General features: G+C 40.0%; 1 protein-coding gene across 1 annotated transcript in view; it reads left to right on the forward strand.

The window, feature by feature from the left end:
• The window catches only part of LOC124805694 (cytochrome P450 4C1-like), a 40,732-nt gene extending 20,978 nt beyond the window's left edge, over window positions 1-19,754 (forward strand). The window contains exons 5-12 of the mRNA XM_047266264.1: window positions 3,438-3,507; window positions 3,781-3,907; window positions 5,161-5,237; window positions 5,313-5,418; window positions 6,875-6,943; window positions 12,477-12,648; window positions 15,571-15,750; window positions 19,597-19,754. Coding sequence (XP_047122220.1) covers window positions 3,438-3,507; window positions 3,781-3,907; window positions 5,161-5,237; window positions 5,313-5,418; window positions 6,875-6,943; window positions 12,477-12,648; window positions 15,571-15,750; window positions 19,597-19,754 — 959 coding nt within the window. The remainder of the gene's footprint in view (window positions 1-3,437; window positions 3,508-3,780; window positions 3,908-5,160; window positions 5,238-5,312; window positions 5,419-6,874; window positions 6,944-12,476; window positions 12,649-15,570; window positions 15,751-19,596) is intronic.
• Window positions 19,755-20,006: the final 252 nt, after the last annotated feature.

Genomic DNA, 20,006 nt, shown 5'->3' on the forward strand with positions numbered 1-20,006 from the left:
AATTTGTCAGCACACTGCCAAAGGACTGACTTCCTCAGAGAGTTCTCACAGAAAACCCATCGAGCAAATGTGCTGAACGGGACGACCGGCCTTACGAGATATAACCATAGGTATGTTTCAACTAGTCCCCCCCCCCCCCTCCCTCCCGTACGAGAGTGTTCAGTTACCGGCACTGCCAGGGCTTTTCCCTTGATAGGAAGACTCGAAAGGCGTGAGGAGTTACCTGATCGAGAAGTAGCGGCTCCAACTGAAAAACCGACAACGGCCCGGAGAGCGGTGTGCTGACCCCACGTATCATCAAAATGTAGTCATTGGCGGAGAAAAACACAGCGTTCCTTCAGTGCCAGCGTTCTGTCAGTGCCGAATAACAGTCTCTGGCCAGAGCAGCGGAGATTAACGTTCCACCTTTCCTCTACGCTCAGTGTCCCTAAACGCTGACGTTGTGCGGATATCGACAAACTTAGATGGGCTGTAGCGAGCTGTCTCGAGGTTCAAACTGTACGTCATGTGTTATCCGGTGTCGATAGTTATAGGATGCAGTACGTGCCTCTAGACTGTCCTTATGCAGTAAACGTGAAACACAATGTTGGCGTAACAACTGCAGTAAGTGGTCTTTACAGCATTGCTGCGGCGGGCACGAACGCTTTCTAAGTTGTCTTAGGTCCTGAATACTATCGGTCTCACTGTAAAATTCCTCTTGCAGTCCGCCAGTGGACAAACGCAATTTTCCTAACGAAATGGTGGAATAGCGGCAAGCGTTGGCCTCTGTATCTTCGACGCCATGTGGAGTTGTCGGATGACGTTGTCGGCCATTGGTTCCTATTCCCAAATTGTTTCTGAAGGCGCTGTCTATAACCTCTCGAAGTTAATCGTTATCCTTTTGTTCAAAACTATACATAAAGCAACCTTCAATTCTAATTGAAGTAACAATTTACGTCCATATTTACAGATCTTTTAGTAACACTTTTTCTCGCCTGTATATGTTTGATTTCTTTACCACCGATGCGGCATAACGTGGATGAGAATATTTTCAGGTAAAAGGTGTCCGGGATAGAGTTATAAAAAATGGTTCAAATGGCTCTGAGCACAATGGGTCTTAACTTTTGAGGTCATCAATCCCCTAGAACTTAGAACTACTTAAACCTAACTAACCTAAGGACAACATACACATCCATGCCCGAGGCAGGATTCGAACCTGCGACCGTAGCACGGTTCCAGACTGTAGCGCCACCCCGGCCGGCGATAGAGGTATATACAAACAACTCCTTATAACGAAAGAAATGAATATTTTATGTTGTTGGGTAAATACACTGTTGGTAGGGAGACTCTTCAAGACGTGTTCCTCGCCGTTTCATGTACATCACTGAGTAGTATGGCGTATGCGCACGAATCAGAGGGCACAATTATCTCGACATGTCAGTGAACTATGCAGATCCACAGATGCCTCCCGAGTCATTTCCAAGTAGTATGGTGCCACCCCCCCCCCCCCCCCCACCCCCCGACCCATTATTATGGTGATGTCACCATATCGCTCCATGAGACGTTTCCGGTGCTGGGGCAGAAAAGGGGGATCCTATTTCCTGGTCCCCTCTGTCTTCCGATCTGACTCCACTGGATTTCGGTGCGTGGGAGCTTATTGAGGAAACTGTTCGATATCTGGCAGACCAGAGACAACGGATCTACGATGCAGTAGAGGCCATAACACCCTCATGCTTATGAACATGTGCTCGAAATGGAGTACCGTTTCGATACCTGTCGAGCTCCAGACGGTGCCCACGCTGAAGTGTACATACATGCGTAAAAATGTTTGAGGTCCTGCGTGCAATGTTAGAGAAATATGGTTACAAACCTCAACAGATACTGAAATATAGGCAGAAGTTTTTTAATGATGCTGCTGCCATTTGACTCTAATAATTTTTATTTTATTATTATACGATCCAGATTTCAGTCTTAGGCAAGTACAAAAACAATAGAAGTATAATTCACATAAACAAGAAACAGGGTAACCATGAAAAATACTATAAAAATACCGTGATTATTTATCTCATTTATATTTCGAAATACGTCAGACAGATATGAATTACAAGTTCTTGTAGATAAAGCGTACCTGGTCATAGGCCCGATCTGTAATTAATAAAAGTGAGAACAAGTCTAAAATGCCTGAATGCATTGCAGACCTTCATTTCTGGACCCTAAAGCGTAGCTGTTATATGAACTGCTAACCAGTAAACAGGTATGCGCCACAGTATTCTTTGTGGAAAACAAGTGACATGGGCATAGATGAAGTGATCTTCCAGAGATCGTCAGAGAGACATCGCAGTGTGCCCAATGTGATATGTGGTGTGCTAGGGAGCAAGGCAGCTGAACTTTTTATTTCGTGTGATGGTTACGTTATCTCTGTATTTATCGGTACTTAACAGTGTTTACATGGAGGTCCATTATTAGGGTTCACATGTAAACATCGTCAAGAGTCGTGTCATGATATATTTGTAACAAACATGGAATTTCTACCTTATAATACAGTTAATTGTGTAAATCATGATGCGCTGTATAGGCGAGTAGTAATATGTATCGTTGCAAACAGCAACAGCAGTACGCAGACACTCCCAAATGTCCCTCTCAGCAGCACAGTCCACCAAGAAAACCACAACACAGTGGTGACGGAATGGTGGGAAGGGGGAAGAACATGGATGCAGCTGTGGAGTCAACAGAAAGTGAGAAGTAATTCAAACCAGATAGACGTGACACTGGAAGGGAGGGACAGGGAACAGAGGGGGAAGGGGTAGTCTGAAGAAGTGGGTCCCCAAAGGATGGGAACCAAAATTCACGAGATTATTGGACTCAAATCCATTCTATCTGACGAATAAATAAAACTTCTGTAGAGTCCATGTTATAAAACTTATTGAAGTACTAATCAAATTAGTGTACTCTCATCCATAACATGCATTGTGAAATAGCTTGAGTAAGTTCTTCGTCAACATCTGCACTGCAATTTGCATGCGGTTAAGAAAATGGTAAAATTCTATAAGAAAATAAATGCACAGTATAAAGTATTTTCTCAAGTATAAAACAACAATTGTTCGGTCACTCTGATAATAGTATCTAAAAATTCAGTGGTTAAATCGGTAGGTTATTCATTAAACTGGCAACGTATGAGACAAGCTAAATGATCGAGTAATACCAGACAATTTCTAACGATGGTATAACAATAAAATAAAAATTATTATAGCCAAATGGCGGAAGCATCATTCAAAAAATTTACGATTACTATGGCTCCAGCCGAAATAAATATTATCAAATGTTTTTGTATACCTCTAGCCCGGACACTCTCTATAACGACTGCCACTATAAGCTACCCATTCAGCTGTTCCCAATTTTTTTTTAAGTTCTTGGAGTGGTAATGTTAACTGTACAGCTGATTTGTCTTTTTTTTCTAGAATCGGCGATGGGAACTTCTGTAGACGCCCAGAGAGGCTCTCAGTCTGCGTACGTGTCTGCCGTCTACAGGTAAGCTTTCGCAGCTTTTTGCTTGCGTCTATGAATTAATTTATACTTTCGTCTTAGCACCCTATTCACCCTGTAAGTCGGAAAGAGATGGAACTTGTACGTAACTTGCATCTAATCACATGTCAAGATTCAGTACCCGGAAACTTCATTTATAAGAATAAGCAAATCCTTAAATGAGCTGATTCTAGATATGCCAGTAGTATCAGAAAGATTTACCGGAGCAACCATAAACTGATCATAGTTTTAAAAGAGGGAAATTTTACTTCTTTTCAGTACCAGTGAGATGACTATCAAGCGAGGTCTGTCGCCGTGGCTACACAGCGATTTTATCTACAAGAAGACTGCTACGGGAAAACAGTTCTTTAAGAATGTGGAAATCCTACAAGGGTTCACTAAAAAGGTACTTTCATACTAAAACGCCACAAGTAAGCAGAGCATGTCCGAATGTACAGCTTAACGTAAATACTCAGAATGCATACAGCAAGCTGAATGTCTGCGACGTGTTTCAAGAACGCAAGAAACCGTGGACTGTGTTTATAATGATAACAAAAGTCATGTGTGGGTAGCAAAAATTTCTCAAACCCTGCAGAGCAACACGTCGAACTGAGCTTGAAATATAGATTTTAGTATGTTACTCAATCGTGTTGCAGCTCAGTACGAAATATCATCTGCTGTGTGACTGGCGAGTGGTGACGCACTAATCTCTAGGCAACCTACGCTCAAATATTTTCAGTGATACATTATAGAGTAAAATAATGCTCTACTTACAAAATTATAAGCCGCGCTGTCACTAAGTTATGGTCACAGCTCCGCAGAAAGAGCAACGTTTCTCTTTTACACCGGTATCAATCTAACTAAATATTCTTTTCATTTAGTACGTCTTACATGGAATTCGTTCTCTAAAGTTAAAACCTTCCACATCTCATTTCCTCAGAGTGTTCACCACATAAACTGAGAGAAGCAAACTGACCGGAGCACAAAAATTCTCATCCTAGTCTCTGAATTTCAGAACCTTTGGTGTCGTGGTGTCTACCAGTGTTTGGACCTAATTTTCCGTTCTGATGCATGTAAAATAAAGAAAGAAAGTTTCGTCGTTTCTAGAACAGTAGGAGTAATATTTGTAAGCTACATATTTTGGAACGAAGAATTATATTAGCCGTAGGGAAAGTGAATTGAACACTTGTATTCGTGAATGTTGCGGTACATCCGTAAAGTTAACAGCATGCAAGACACTACTGCGAGATATTATGGAGTGTCAGTAAAGTCTTTGGAATTTAATTCGGCCAGGAATCACAGAAGACATCGGATGAATTCAGAGCACTCTAACAGGATCGTAACACGTCCGTCAGTATAGGCCGGAAGAAAGCCCAACGGAAATGTTCAATGAACTTATACGGTTGAGGGGCTGCATTCTTTGCGCGAAACACTGACGAGTAAAGTTAGAGCACCGGTACTCGAGGTAGATTGTGCTTCACTTTTGCTTCGTCCATCATACATCTCGTACAGGCTCAAAGAGAATTACTTAAGAAAGATTTATTTTTCCAATGAGTTACATGGAGTTTTAGAGTCATAGGTTATTTTTCAATTTCCTGCGCCCATAAACGTCCATTGTTTCACAATAAATTGCTAAATAACTTTTTCTCTCATTTTCAGGTAATTAATGAAAGGAGATTGTCGAGGCAATCAAATAAGCAGAAGACAACATCAGACAGTATTGACGAATTTGGTAAGTCGACTTCCGTTGGTGTCTTATAAGCGAAATTACGTGAAGTTCTCCGACGAATGATATCATTTTTTACAGGGAGGAAGCGGCGAGTGGCGTTTCTGGACATGCTGCTGGAAGCTTCTGAGGTATCACAGAAACTCACTGATGAGGCGATACAAGAGGAAGTCGACACGTTCATGTTTGAGGTCAGCGAAGAATACTTGTTTCTACCAATACCAAATGAACTTAAGAGAATAATTTTTTCTGAAATCTAACGGTGGCCATCGCTGAGAGGAAGATTATCCTTTTCTTTGTCTGTAACGTACAGGACTGCCTAAAACGTTCACCAGATATAGACGGTATTATATGTAATGAAACTTAATTCGAAATTCACGTTGACCCTGGTTTCGGCATTCTTGTTTCATTTTGTCTGATACGACTGAGTTACTTAAGAAGCATTGTTTAAATATCTTGAACACTATTGAACTCAATGAGATATTAATTAGATTCTCATATCACTATCGTTAATCTCTCAGTTACCCGTAGACCCTTAGTTAAGCAGGTCGTCCACCACAGTTCAGGCACAATGTTCACTCGCTGGATCTGTAAAGATACAATAGCTCAAACTAAACTAAGTTCATACTTTTCCTTTGGTCTGCGGGGCGTATTTAATGATAACGTTTAAGTGAGGACTCTTAAGTGTTGCCAGCCGTATATCTAAGCGATACGGACATGAAATCAAGAAAATATCGATTATCATGTTACGTATTTAGCCATGGTAATCTAAAACATTAATTCTCGCGTTGTTTAACGAGAAACAGTTCATACGTGTCGAGTTCCAAGCACAACTTCATTGCCCAGAGGACTGAGGTGCAGTTATCATCTCGTATTATTCGGCGGTACACAAGAAATATAAATAACAGCCATTCTTCATCTGCAGGTAAACTTAATCTTTATATTTCTGCATTTACCTTTGCTCGATGAAAAGGCAGTTATTTACTAATGTCACACTGACATTTAATCTTTGCCCTATGAACGGGAAGGCTGGTACTAAAATAGAGCGTCCAAAACCTGCGGTTAGAATGCTTTGGACCTCCACTTTACCCTCGAAAAAAAAAAAAAAAAAGTAGGAGTGGGCTCTCTTGCAGGATATAAATGAGTAAAGTTCTAAAAACACACAAAAAGTAAAATATCCATAGCTAAAACCAATTTGGCTCTTTATAACGTTGTGGTAATAACCACTACACCATTACGCCAAGCGACCGTTTACATTTTGTGAAGGGGGTGGTAACGACAGACAGCGTTTTTCAGTCGAAGTCATCCATTCGATAGGTTTCAGGCAGATGTACCCACGATATACAATAGGATTCCATCTGCCTGTAATTTATGCGAGAACAGCAACACTGTTCATGCCGTAAGTTCATGTCTTAAATGATGCAGCATACATGGGGGTCAGTGAATATCGATTGTATTTCCTCCAGGAGTTAGCTTAGTCGTTTCCGAGAGGATGAGGTATCTGTTTTAATTGATCATGTGGTTTTCATTCGTATGCGGTTGAAAACATTTTCACGTCTAATTTATCATTACATAGACAATTATTACAGTTTTACCTCATGAATGACGTGGAGCCGCCGACTGTAACACAGTGTTTTTGTTTTCCAGGGCCATGACACTACGTCGGTTGGAATGGCTTGGACGCTTTTTCTGCTGGGCCATCATCCAGATGTTCAGGTGAGCAAATTAGTGGTGAAATGGAAAATACATGAGTACATTTCCTTAGTAATGTACTTCCCTTTTTAGTAGGTGTCATAGATACGTGAATAGTTTCTGTCGAAGTTATCAGAAATGTGACTTCTTACAGACCACTAATATATGACTTTTTTGTGTTACTGAGCAGCACGATTCTTGAATAATTAATAACAACCAATATATAAGTCCTCTTCTTAACTCATGTTAAAAATGGAAAACTATTTTCTGTTGCACTAAAGATGCTTCCATTGCCTAACAAAATATTTATCTGTTGAACCAAAGGAACTATTCCGAAAAAATTAATTAAGATATGATTCAAAATTTTGTTTGCTACCCCTCGTAAAGTTTATTTTATTTGGCAAATGATTGAAGATAAGTATTAAACTCCATCCTTAGTCACTGAGAACTTAGTTATGGATACTGAATTTCATTTTTACGCCAGGTGTTGTACCTGTGGACATTAACACTCTTCCCAAAATGTGATAGATTACATGTTCGCTTCCATGTCCATGTTCCGCAACAGTTGATATAATCAACTATTAATTGTTTTCCCGTCTTAAGCATACCTCAGTCGTCCGCAGCTAGTGGTCGTGCGGTAGCGTTCTCGCTTCCCGCGCCCGGGTTCCTGGGTTCGATTCCCGGCGGGGTCAGGGATTTTCTCTGCCTCGTGATGACTGGGTGTTGTGTGACGTCCTTAGGTTAGTTAGGTTTAAGTAGTTATAAGTTCTAGTGGACTGATGACCATAGATGTTAAGTCCCATACTGCTCAGAGCCATTTGAACCATACTTCAATAAAATGGTATTTTACACCAGATGCGTTTCGTTTTTACTAATAAAGCATCTTCTGCAGTCATTCTTCAAATACGGACAAATAATATGTTGGTACATTTTTGTATTTTTGTATTAAAAACTTAATTTCCGCATAAAATTTGTGTTTAGCGTGCTTACGGTGGTCATGCCTCTTGTTCACATATTCTGCAAACTACTGCTTTTTCCTTCTTTTTTAGCGGAGGGTGAAGTCGAAACAAAACTCAGTTACACACTAACCCCCGGCAGTTTTACGCATTTTTTGAAACCACTTTTGCTGACGATGCTTTGGTGTTATTTCCATTTCACCTCAGTTTTGTAAAACTTCCACGTGTTTCACACTCAGCTCAGTGTTCATGTTTATTCATTTGTTTTCCGTGTATGTTGTGAGTGCTACTAACCTGTGAATGACGCTGTTTTTTCATCATAGTCTTCTATGTGTGTGTTTGTGTTTATGCGCGCGTGGAGAGAGAAGAGAAATAGAGGGAAAGATTAAACTGCGTGGTGGGGCAGTAGAGAGAAAAGACTTGTTTGTGAGGGCGGCGAGGGAGTGGAAGTGTGATGAGTGCAAAATAGTGAGTATGTCTGAGATGTTCAGCAGAGAAGTGGGTATAATGATTTTTGTCATAATCATGTGTGTGTGTGTGTGTGTGTGTGTGTGTGTGTGTGCGTGTGTGTGTGTGTGTGGATGTGTGTGTGTGTGTGTGTGTGTGTGTGTGTGTGTGTGTGTGTGCGGGGGAGAGGGGAAATTGTGTTTGTGAGCGTAAATTAGTGAATATGTCTTATAAGTTCATCAGAGATGTGAGTGAAGTGGGAAGCGAGGGTAGTAGTTCGAATTTGCGTGTGGGAAAATGATTATAGGGAGAGCAACTGGAAGAAGATGGTAGTGGTGAAAAGGAACTGAGTGGGAGGGTTGGAGCGACAGTCAGTGGGTGACATATGTAGAGATGTAATCATATACCTGTATTTTATATTATACTTCAGTGAGAATGAAAACGAAAACAGAAGGTAGTATACAAATACAACAACATGATATGAAATATTTTCAAATACCAAAAGCGTGAATATAGCTCATAAAAAGTGGGATTCATTTTTAAAATTCCTTCCAAAATCAGCAGAAAATCAGGTCTGTACCATAAATCACGACTACACCAACTGAAATGTAATGTGTAATGGGAAATGTATAGGTCAAATTAGGAGAAAATTTGACATAAGTTACAAAGAACATGTAAGAGAATGGAAGTAGAGGACAAATCACACATTCACCATTACCAACACAAAATTACAACCAGAAACACAAGGATAAACAACAAACAAAAAGCTTGTCGCCCAACAAAGTGCTACCAAAAAATTCACTCAATTGTAACAGAAAAGAAACAACTCATAAACGATGAGACCAACCTAGCTAACCATGTACTTTTTAAACTAATAGACCGATTAATACAACATAAAATTTAGCCATATGCTCAAACCTCTATAAGTGTCATCCACCCACCATCACCAACGCCATCCCTCTCCTCCCTCTCACCTCTACTATCTTCTCGTAGTTTCTTTCCCATAATCACCTTCCGACCTTCTACAATCGAACCTAAAACTGTTGTCCCACCGCCATCGCTCACATCTCTGCTGGACATCTAAGACATCCTCATTGCTCTGCAGTCGCCCACACCTACCCAAACACATACACATACGCACTCACACACTTTTCTCTCTATCCCCCTTTTGCCACAATCTAATCTCTTTGTTTCTTTCTCTTCTCTCTCTCTGTCTCTCTCTCTGACTCTCTCTCTCTCCCTCTGTCAACAGATACACACCGATGTTAACTGATAATTTATTCGCGACCGATTTCTCGGCTCTTAAACAACCTATTTACGTGATTAGTAGTGTTACATATATTAGCACATTCACAGACGTGTGAGAACTCACAACAGTCCAAAGGAAGATGTTATGTCGCAAAAATGCAGAATATTTCGCGAAAAACATGGTTCTTTCAAATAAAGCTACCCAGACGTCATACTATTACCATATGTGCATCCGGTTGTGTCACAGCTGTTACCCTTCACATCTTTATAAGATAAAAGTTCAGCCATCTCCAAATTGCAAAGTCCACACAACTGAGATTACAGACCTCAACCATGTAACACTAGGGTGTTCACGCTATGATAGGTACCGGCACAAGTTTCTTAAGGCCTTGATCAGAGCCTTAATTTCCAAACCCTCATCTGTGACGGACCTGTTTCGACAGCTGACCACAACAGACTATGTCAGTACTGCTCAGTTTCTGCAAGAAGCGGATATCACATTTATAAGTCAGACATAAAGGCTACAGAGTAAGAAGTTGTGGTAAATGGACTGCACTGAATGCGTCAACGTACAAAGTGCACCATGAAATTTACCTGGAATTAATTTCCAATGTCTACGCTGCATATATCACACTGTATATCAAATGTGTAGCTACTCAGTCCTCTGGCTAAATAGTTAATTCCAAAGGCCAATAAATAGGAGTATGGGTGTCCGTAGTCACAGGATCCATCCCCAGAGAGCGTCTCCGGACACTAATCTACGTTACACTACTAATACACTGACGTTGGTGTTTGTGGTTTATTCAGGTTTATTTTATCACATTCACAAGTTGTCAACCTACAAAGAGAACAAACAAATAAAAATAAATATTGTGGTGAGTGCGGAACAAGTGAAACTAAAGGAGTCTTTCTCTTGTGAAGTATTAAAAAGTGAGACGAAGTGAAGGTAACATAAACACTGGGTGAGAAACAAGGAGCTTAAAAAACGCGAAAAATTGCGACGTTTTTTCGATTCTAGGATAAAAAAGAAGGAAAAAGCAGTGGCTTTCAGAATAGGTAAAAAAGAGCCAAGAATGCCATAAGTGAAATGTACGCATATTTTATAAAGAAGCACTGCTTTTCATCTAAAACACCAGAACACGGTAAAAAGATCCCAACACGAAGAAAGAGTTTAGTGACACAAACGAAAGTTGGTAGGCTTGTTTTTACATCTGAAAAATAATATATATTCAAATTTAGCAACAGTCGCACAAGAGTGGCGTTACTTATGTTTACAGGATGTAAATCAGGTTTACACCTTGTAATGGTCGTAAGTGTTAGTTGCCGTGTACGTGACTGTTGGCAGCGGTGGTTGCGGGAGGGCACGGTCACGAGAAGACCGGGTTCCGGACAGCCACGTGGCGCTACCGAGAGGTGTATGGCAGGGATTCGAGCACTGGTTGGAACCACAGTGACACAACTGATTCAAATGGTTCAAATGGCTCTGAGCACTATGCCACTTAACATCTGAGGTCATCAGTCCCCTAGAACGTAGAACTACTTAAACCTAACTAACCTAAGGACATCACACACATCCTTCCCCGAAGTAGGACTCGAACCTGCGGTCGCGCGGTTCCGACACAGCTGATACTGTTACAAATCGGTTATTTCAAGGGCAGCTCCAAGTCAGACGCCCTGTAACATGCATTTCACTGATCCCAAACAACTACCATTTCCAACTTTAGTGGAGTCTAGCAAGAGCTCATTAGAGGGAGTAGTGGAGGTCTGCTGTGTTTTTTGATGAAATCTGGTTCTCCCGCGCTGGCAGTGATGGCCATGTGTTTGTTAGTAAGAGGCCAGGTGAGCATGTGCAAGCATTCGGCGTCCTAGTCACACTGGACGTGCACTTGAAGCTATGAACTGGGGTGCGATGTCGTATAACAGCAGAAGCCCTCTCGTGGTTATCCTACAAACCCTGACCGCAAATTTGTACGTCAGCCTGCTGATTCAATCTGCTGTGCTGCCTTCATGAACAGAATTCCAGGGAGTGTTTCCCAACAGGATAACGCTCACTCACATACCGCTATTGTATCCCAATATGCTCTGCAGATTGTTGTCGTGTTGCATTGGTCTACTCGATCACTAGATCTGTCTCCAACACAGCATGTGAGGAACATAATGAGAAGACAAATCCAGCGCCATGCAGAATCAGCATTAACCATTCCTGTCTTGACGGACGAAATGCAACAAGCATGAAACTCCATCCGGCTGGTCCCGGCGGAGCTTCGAGTCCTCCCTCGGGCATGGGTGTGTGTATTAGTCCTTAGAATAATTTAGGTTAAGTAGTGTGTAACCTTAGGGACTGATGACCCTAGCAGTTAAGTTCCATAAGATTTCATTCAAATTTGAACATTTGGAACTCCATGCCACGAACTGACCTCGGCCACCTGTACAACAAAACTCATCCACGCTTGCAGGCTTGCATTCAACATTTTGGTCGTTACACCAGTTATTCTTGTACCAGCATTTCAGACTTACAATGACTTAGCTCGAGCTTCCAGTAACCCAGGATGTCAATCAATTAAACACATTACCTAGAGAAAGGAATCCCTGAAATGTCTGTAATCTACGTTAATTATTTCTTGCTGCTGGGATTTTTTTGCCGTCAATGTATTATGTACCCACACCTTCAAAGTGATCAAACCAGAAACTTTATAAATAAAATGTAACACGTTTGAGGGAAACGTATTCCTTAATTGTAGGAAAAACCATTAATAATTCATACTACAGGCTATATAGTACCTTGCGGAGGAGCTTACGACATAACCACGGATGAATACTGCATATTACAGCAACTGTTCGCTTTTGCGTAATCATTACTTCCTTCTCTCACTATCTGATCCGTACAATTGCAATAATGATTGCAGGAGAAAGTCTACGCAGAGCTAAACGATGTCTTCGGAGGGGATGCCCGGCGGAATCCATCGATGCAGGACCTCAACAACTTGAAGTATCTGGAGATGGTGATCAAGGAATCGCTCAGGCTCTATCCCAGCGTGCCTTTCGTAGGCCGAAAGGTTACCCAGGAAGTAGAAGTAGGTATGTAAAACACTTTGTTTAATATTTCATCTGTCGACTCTTTCACCAATGAGCGTACCACTTGCAGTACGTACGTTCAGGAAGAATGTCGTTAACATTCACAGAATATAATTAGTTATGAATATGCCTTAACGTTCTATGTTATTTGTCAAATAATCCACTTGCCTACTGGTATTCCAGTTTGCAAGTCTCCACTGTCTGCTATTAGAACAGAAGTAAACAATGCCGACCATGAAGTTGAAACCTTGTACCAGCTTGTTACATGAAAGGGTTTCGTAAGTACCGTTTCATTACGATTACATTCTCTGAGGCATGTTGATTATTTATAACGGAGACTTTCTTGTGACGTATTTAATTATTCCGCAAACCAATAGCTTCCGGAGAATGGCTGGGCTTACTCGTTCATTTATTTATTGATACACATCCTTTCCGCGTTTGTGTTCGCTTTCTGTAGTCGTGACTGAATGAAAATGAGAATATTTTAAGTTTGAACGCTTGCGTGGGTAATCACAGAGGACGAGTAGATTAGAGCCATTGATAACCCTAATTTAGCAAGGTTAGCACGGAGTGACTGCTGGGAGATGAGTCTAAGATATACGTCATGTTACTTATTTGTGGTGCGATGATTGGTCAGGCCGAACGCGTCCTTTCCCCCTCCATTCTTTAGAAAGTGGAGCCGTTTCTGTGCATCAGTGATGCCAGGGATTATGGTTTCGGCGTGGTAAGGTAACGGACATTCTCTGTAGGGCTGTCTCGTCTAAGTTTCAGGTATCTTTCAGCGTCATTTTCGCTATAGGAGTGCGTTTAGGTACATTAATTTTGCTCCTTTTAGTAAACTTCCCGGCAAGAGTATAGTGTGAGCTATTGACATCGTGTGAGACTGAACCACTGATATTTCATGCGTTGATCAATAAGGATTCATAGTTCATTAGTAGTTTGTCCATAGATGCTCACGTATAAATTTGGGTGAAATTTATCCCAGTTTAATGACTTTTTCTTTGCGTCCAGTATGGAGACCGTTGTTCGCCATCATCCCCAAGCGCTCATGATTTTACAGCTACCAAAACATAACATGTAGCGTTGTGTTTACATTAAAATCCACGTAGAACGACTGCCTACACCCCATACGCATTATTAATTGGTGATTATTTTTCTGAATATTCGACATCTTTGTTAACAGTAATATATGTAATATATAGGCTTCACCCACAACCCATTGTGTTTCCTGGTTGGTTTGGTTCACTTACAAAAAAAGAGAAAAGAGAAAAAATAAATAAACTCTTAAAATGATTTTTTCGTTGCGAATGATTTGCCAACCTTGGTTTGCCATCAACCCCATGTGTTCATGATTTCACAGTTAGTAAGCCATACTACGTTGCATTGTGCAGAAAGCCAAAATCTGTGTAGAATGACTACCTGCATGCTGCCAAATTATTACTCAGTAAACTTTTTTTATTATTATTACCTTACCATTTACAGAAAATAAGTCATTGCTTTTGTTGGCCTGACATAATGACACCCCTGTCTTTAGGAAGACGACGAAAAGAAATTCCGATACCATCTGGAAGTAATAGCGTGGTTCAGCCCCGCATAAATTATATATTTAAAAAAATAGAATGAAAAAATTCAGTAATGAGGAGCATTATTCAGAAAGTTATCAGACAGTTAACTTCAATCATTTCTTCATCGTATGTTTGCATCTCCATATTTTACGAATTTCATCCAGTACACCTGCCATGCAGCACAATACGCCGAACAACGCTATGACCATTTCTTACTCAATTCAAATCTTGCCTAACTGAACCTAGGAATGACTGAAGTATCTGTAAGCATAAATTTTTTCTTTTGTCAATTGTGCTTGATGTAAGTAAAATGTTTATTTACTGATCTAACAGACACCTTGTATGTTTGTAACAACTGGATATAATAATCATTGAGCTGTTTCATTGTTAGTAAAATGAAAAATTATTCAAAAATTATCATAATAACTGTGCTACAGAAATTGTTATAAAATATTTAATGTCAACAATTTCAAGTTCCCATTGGTGGGAGATGCCTGTAACATCAAAAATTGCCTTGTTTTTTTCCTCTGCTAGTCGCTTGAGCAACAATTAATCTACAACAATTTCATTGTTTAATTGACTATATGAAATGCTAGTTATTCAAAAAATCGATGATTTGGGACATTTTTGGCATTGATAAAGTGCTTAAAATTCGTTCGTCTGCACTTTTGACTTCGCTCTACATGGCGCTGCGTTCGCTTGTCACGGCTGGATCTGCTTATTCGCCGATTCATGCACTAGCACTCCACAAACCGCTTTCATAAGCGGTTCTTCGTGCAGCAGAAATGAGTAAATTGAATACTGCAGTGCGCCTTAGCAGCATTAATTTGTACAGAGCATTTTTTCTGTGTATCCTTCCGGTGTAAAAATTTCAGTGTAAAATGTTCAAATGTTCAAATGTATGTGAAATCTTATGGGACTTAACTGCTAAGGTCATCAGTCCCTAAGCTTACACACTACTTAACCTAAATTATCCTATGGACGAACACACACACCCATGCCCGAGGGAGGACTCGAACCTCCGCCGGGACTAGCCGCACAGTCCATGACTGCAGCGCCTAGACCGCTCGGCTAATCCTGCGCGGCATTTCAGTGTAGTTTTTGGCATTATTGTAATGCGTATTTTTACGTTCCATGACGGGGACTTTTTGTTATATGTGTTTTGGGTGAGCTGGAACGTCATTCATTTTTACTTATTCTGACTCCATTAACTTTTTCTCGAGGGCATTCCAGCTGATCCAGTCTCCAAGATATTTGAATTCTTCGACCATCTCAATTTTTTTTATCGCACAGCGGTTTAATTTCAACATGGTGATGTATGGTGATGATAAGCCTCATGTTTGATTTGTCCATCTGGCAGGTGGTTACCACATTCCGAAGGGAACAACGATACTTTTGCACATCCGCAAAGTCCACCGCGATCCTGAACACTGGCCGAACCCGGACCGCTTCAACCCTGACAACTTCCTGCCAGAGAACGCCCAGGGAAGGCACCCTTACTCCTACGTGCCCTTCAGCGCTGGACTTCGTAACTGCATAGGTAAGCAGTCCCAACGACAACGTTGCTACATTCTGCACCACAAAGGGGCTCTATATTAAAATATTATGGTAGGCTCTGATTACATACTGTTACAAAGCAACTCCATGTACTTAAAAAAATTGACATGATAAAGCTTTAATTCCACTACGTCACGTCATGAGACTGAGAAAGTAGTTAGTAGACGTAGTGGTGGCCAATTTCTTGTTTGCTTGTTTATTGAGACAGTGTCTGATGCGTATCTTAAGAGCTATAGTTTGTAATCTGCCACAAACTTGTAACATCAGTGATGAAGACAACAATAATTTCTCTACGATACCTCATTTTGAAACATTTATATTACATCATGTTATATACAATCTTAAATGTGTTAGCTAATCTCTTCATCTCTGCAGATTTTAATCCATATTTTCTGCTGTTTCTTTGTGTGACGAGGTCTTTGCAGGCTGTCTTAGCTCAAGTCCCCGACGTCTTCCCCAAATACGAGATACGTTATACATTGTAATAATTAGTCCTATGTTGGGCATCTACGTATGTAGTGCACTCCTTTACGAAACTTTAGAAACTTATTTATTTAGTGATGGATTTATTATGTTTTCCACCTTAAAAGGCTAACTTACATCAATGATATTTATGGATCATTAACACAGTACCTAAATGTGACATTTTTGATCAATAATAGTATTAGGTACATCAATTGGAAGGATGTAATTAAAGTAAAATACAACTATTTCATACTTATAAAATATATCTACGTTTACCGTGGCGAAACTGATGGAAAGTACACACTAAACAATGACTTACTTATTTTAAATCCAAAATAAGCGACACCTTACCATGATACACCATAACTAATTTGAGACTAAAACACTGCTTTTCTAGTAAAATTAATCATAGGGTCACTTTACTCTTGAGTGCATCATCCAACACATCTTTCCATAATACACTAAAATTGAAGATAAAACAATAATATGTGCACCCTTGTAAAACTTATCAATGTGTAACTTTAGTAGTTGTTACTATTGCTTTCAGACAACCAGGACTTTGGCAGGGTGACTTGTACTCTGGTAAATTAACTTATTCTAATTTTTTTCACAATTAGGGCCTTTCTGCTCTATCAAAGGTTTTCTGTAGACAGTAAACTTTAACTGTGTCTCTGGTCAAATTACCTATGTTTTTCAACAGTTTCCAATGGTTTCCTTATCATAAATATTTTATCATTGCATAGGTTTTCCTAAAGGCTGATTGTTCTTACAAAGAACAATATATACATTTAACCAAAACACTATTTCACTATATCTGTAAATAATACAATGACAATGGCTTTTACAGGGAAGAATCCAGTCAGATCGAAAATGAGAAAATGTTAGAACACTACAGTTATCTAGGATGTGATACTGACTTCAACGATGACAAAGACATTTAGAATAAGGTTAATAAATTTCAAGCTGTCTTCTCTATAAAAATACGGCTATACGTACTCTTGCATATGGTTCCAAATCATGAACAGTAACGAAAACAGAACAATCACGCTTATAGACAGTAGGAGTGATGCTCACAAGATATGTAAGGAATTGTAATAAAAAGGTTAAAATGAAGAATGAAACAATAAGATTAGATTTAAAAATCGTTTCGGTTACTGACAAGATAACAGAAAATAGAAATAAGTTGAAGGATCATGTTGATAGAATGACAGAAATTGGATTGCCAAAGAAAGTAACGGCCGATCATAAAGCGATAACAAGACGAACGTCTTAAGAGGTGGATGGAACATAAGACTATAATACCTAACTCTTGGAAGGAGATGATGGTTATGATGAAGGCATTAATGTATTTCACCACAAGTTGGCGATATGTGCGGCTCTGAACAAATTATGGTTTTCATACTATGTAAATAGAACGGCATCTGCTCCAGGAGCTTGTTGTGTTGGCACGTATTGCAGCCTAACTAGGCAAGGCTAGAGTAGTAATAGCTACGTTGCCCATCGAAGAACCAGTGCCTTGACCGACCTTCAGGCAGACATTGAAATGGTTCCTGGTAGTTTCCTCGGCTTAGCTACTGGATACTAGCATCCGGTAGCAAACCCGAGGAGACTATTAAGAATTATTACGCCGGGAAAGTCAACGCAATCGCAGTAAACTGCTTCAAGTTAGGTTTGGTAGCGAAGTGTCCCCTACGTTGTTGCTCGACAATATATCCTAAAGGCATATGATTTGTCTGATTGACCTGTTCAGAGCCTTCATTTAGGCGTTTGAATTACGTGTTGGTCAGTTCCTTCTGAAAAAAAAAGAAAAGTTCTGTCTAGAAGCTTTTCAGATTATTACATTGTTTGAATCTGCAAGTTTCCATATTTCGTGGAAACACAAATCTCCCAGTCCTTGGGCTCGTATTCTGTGTAACAGATCCCTTCTGTAACTACAAAGCTGCACTAGGAGGCTTCCTCAGGAGAATATTTTCCGGCGACATGCTTTGTTGACCGTCTCTCTCACCTTTCTTCATACTTCGTCTTCATTTCGGCACTTAAGGGGCTTCGTCCCTGAACCGACGGCTTTTTTAAAATTCCCTACCCCCTCACAGTAATACTGATATAAAACGCACAAGTAGCTCAATTTTGTAAAAATAATTACCGATATTAGGCAAAGTATTTTTGAGAAAATCGTTTACATGTGTATTATATTATGGTGTTGACAAACAAATTACAAAAGGCTAAAAAACAGAACACTATTTCACAAGTTTGGTGAATTTAACTTCATTCATTTAAGAGGAATGTGTGCCTGAATGATAAAAGTTCAGGTTTCCGGTAAATCGGAAAAGAGGATCTACAAATTTCTTAGCTTAGCACTACGCTGTTTTAGAACATTCAAGTTCCATGTTCCTGTTCGTCACCTGTTTCTTTTTCCTCCATGCTCTTTCTCTTCTTTCGTTCATTTATCCTAGCTCCCTTGGTAATAGCTTCTGCAGCTCTCTCGGCTTCGGTTACTCTCAGCTGATCAGTAACAGAGTTTCCAGTATCCACTTCCCTATGCAGCGGTTTTAGTTAGGCTTAATAGACTCAATAACAGCAAGGAATGCTTGCGAATGTATTGTATGCCTGTACACCGAATTTCTGTTGGTGGCTGTTGAACCAAATGATGAGCGTTATTCGATGCTGCTTTGAGCTGGTTGGCTCGAAACATCCGTTCGGGGTGAAATTTCTCTATTCGGCATTTCTACCACAGAAAACCCATTCACTGTGTTTCATATGCCTAAAACAAGAAGTAAACAAATTTGTCATAAGATCTTTGATTCCAAATACGTCACAGGTTTCTAGATACGCGTATACTTGGGTTCCGATAGTCAGAGTCTTCTAGAATACGACTGTGTTACGACCCATATTTAAAACCTGAAAAAGTAATGAAAAGAAGAAGGCATCAAGGATTCTGGTGCATTTTAAAATGACATACGGACGTGGAACCTGAGCAACTTTACGTTCAAACTAACTATACGAACAACCGGGAAATGAAAATGTTTATAAACTATACATTTTTTGTAATTGGCATGAAATGCACTTTTCTATAGAGCAGACGTATTTTTCTCAAATTGCTGGTCATTTTTCACGCGCAGTTTCTCCTAACTTTTAACGTCCTTCTGCACCACAGATACTAGAGTTTCCAGTTTCATTTTCTCAAAATCTCTCACGGTGCGCGTTTCACATTCATACAAAACATGTTGGTTTCAACGGTAGTGAACAGACTCTTGTGCTATCTGGTACTCCTAAATTACACATACCAAACGCTCAATTTTTTTAAAGTAAGGTTAAGTAATACCAATGAGTACCATTTTGGCCAATGATTATGGGATTTTTGCAGGTCAGAGGTTCGCCATCCTGGAAGAGAAGACAGTGCTGTCATACATCTTACGCAATTTCCGTATAGAGACGGTGGAGAAACTGGAGGACCTGAGGGTGGTGGGCGAGCTGGTGCTGAGGCCAGTCAACGGTGTCTACGTCCGCCTGACGCCGCGGTAGAGCGGAAGACACTGAACCACAAGTCATACGCACCAAGTTTCTAGTCCTTAGCTTTAAGTTCTGTAAATAAAGTGCTGTAACCTATAGCAATAAATAAACTCTTTTATATTTACAATACTTTCTATCCAACAAATAATAATACTATAGTGATTTGAAGAGTTTGGTAAATTTCCGTGAAAGAATGGAACACTTTTGTTGTATCTTCGTAGTTGGTAAGCTTATTTATTCCAAGGATCGTATAAAAAACTTCAA

The sequence above is a fragment of the Schistocerca piceifrons genome, chromosome 7 (assembly GCF_021461385.2).
Source record: "Schistocerca piceifrons isolate TAMUIC-IGC-003096 chromosome 7, iqSchPice1.1, whole genome shotgun sequence".
Classification (NCBI taxonomy): Eukaryota; Metazoa; Arthropoda; class Insecta; order Orthoptera; family Acrididae; genus Schistocerca; species Schistocerca piceifrons.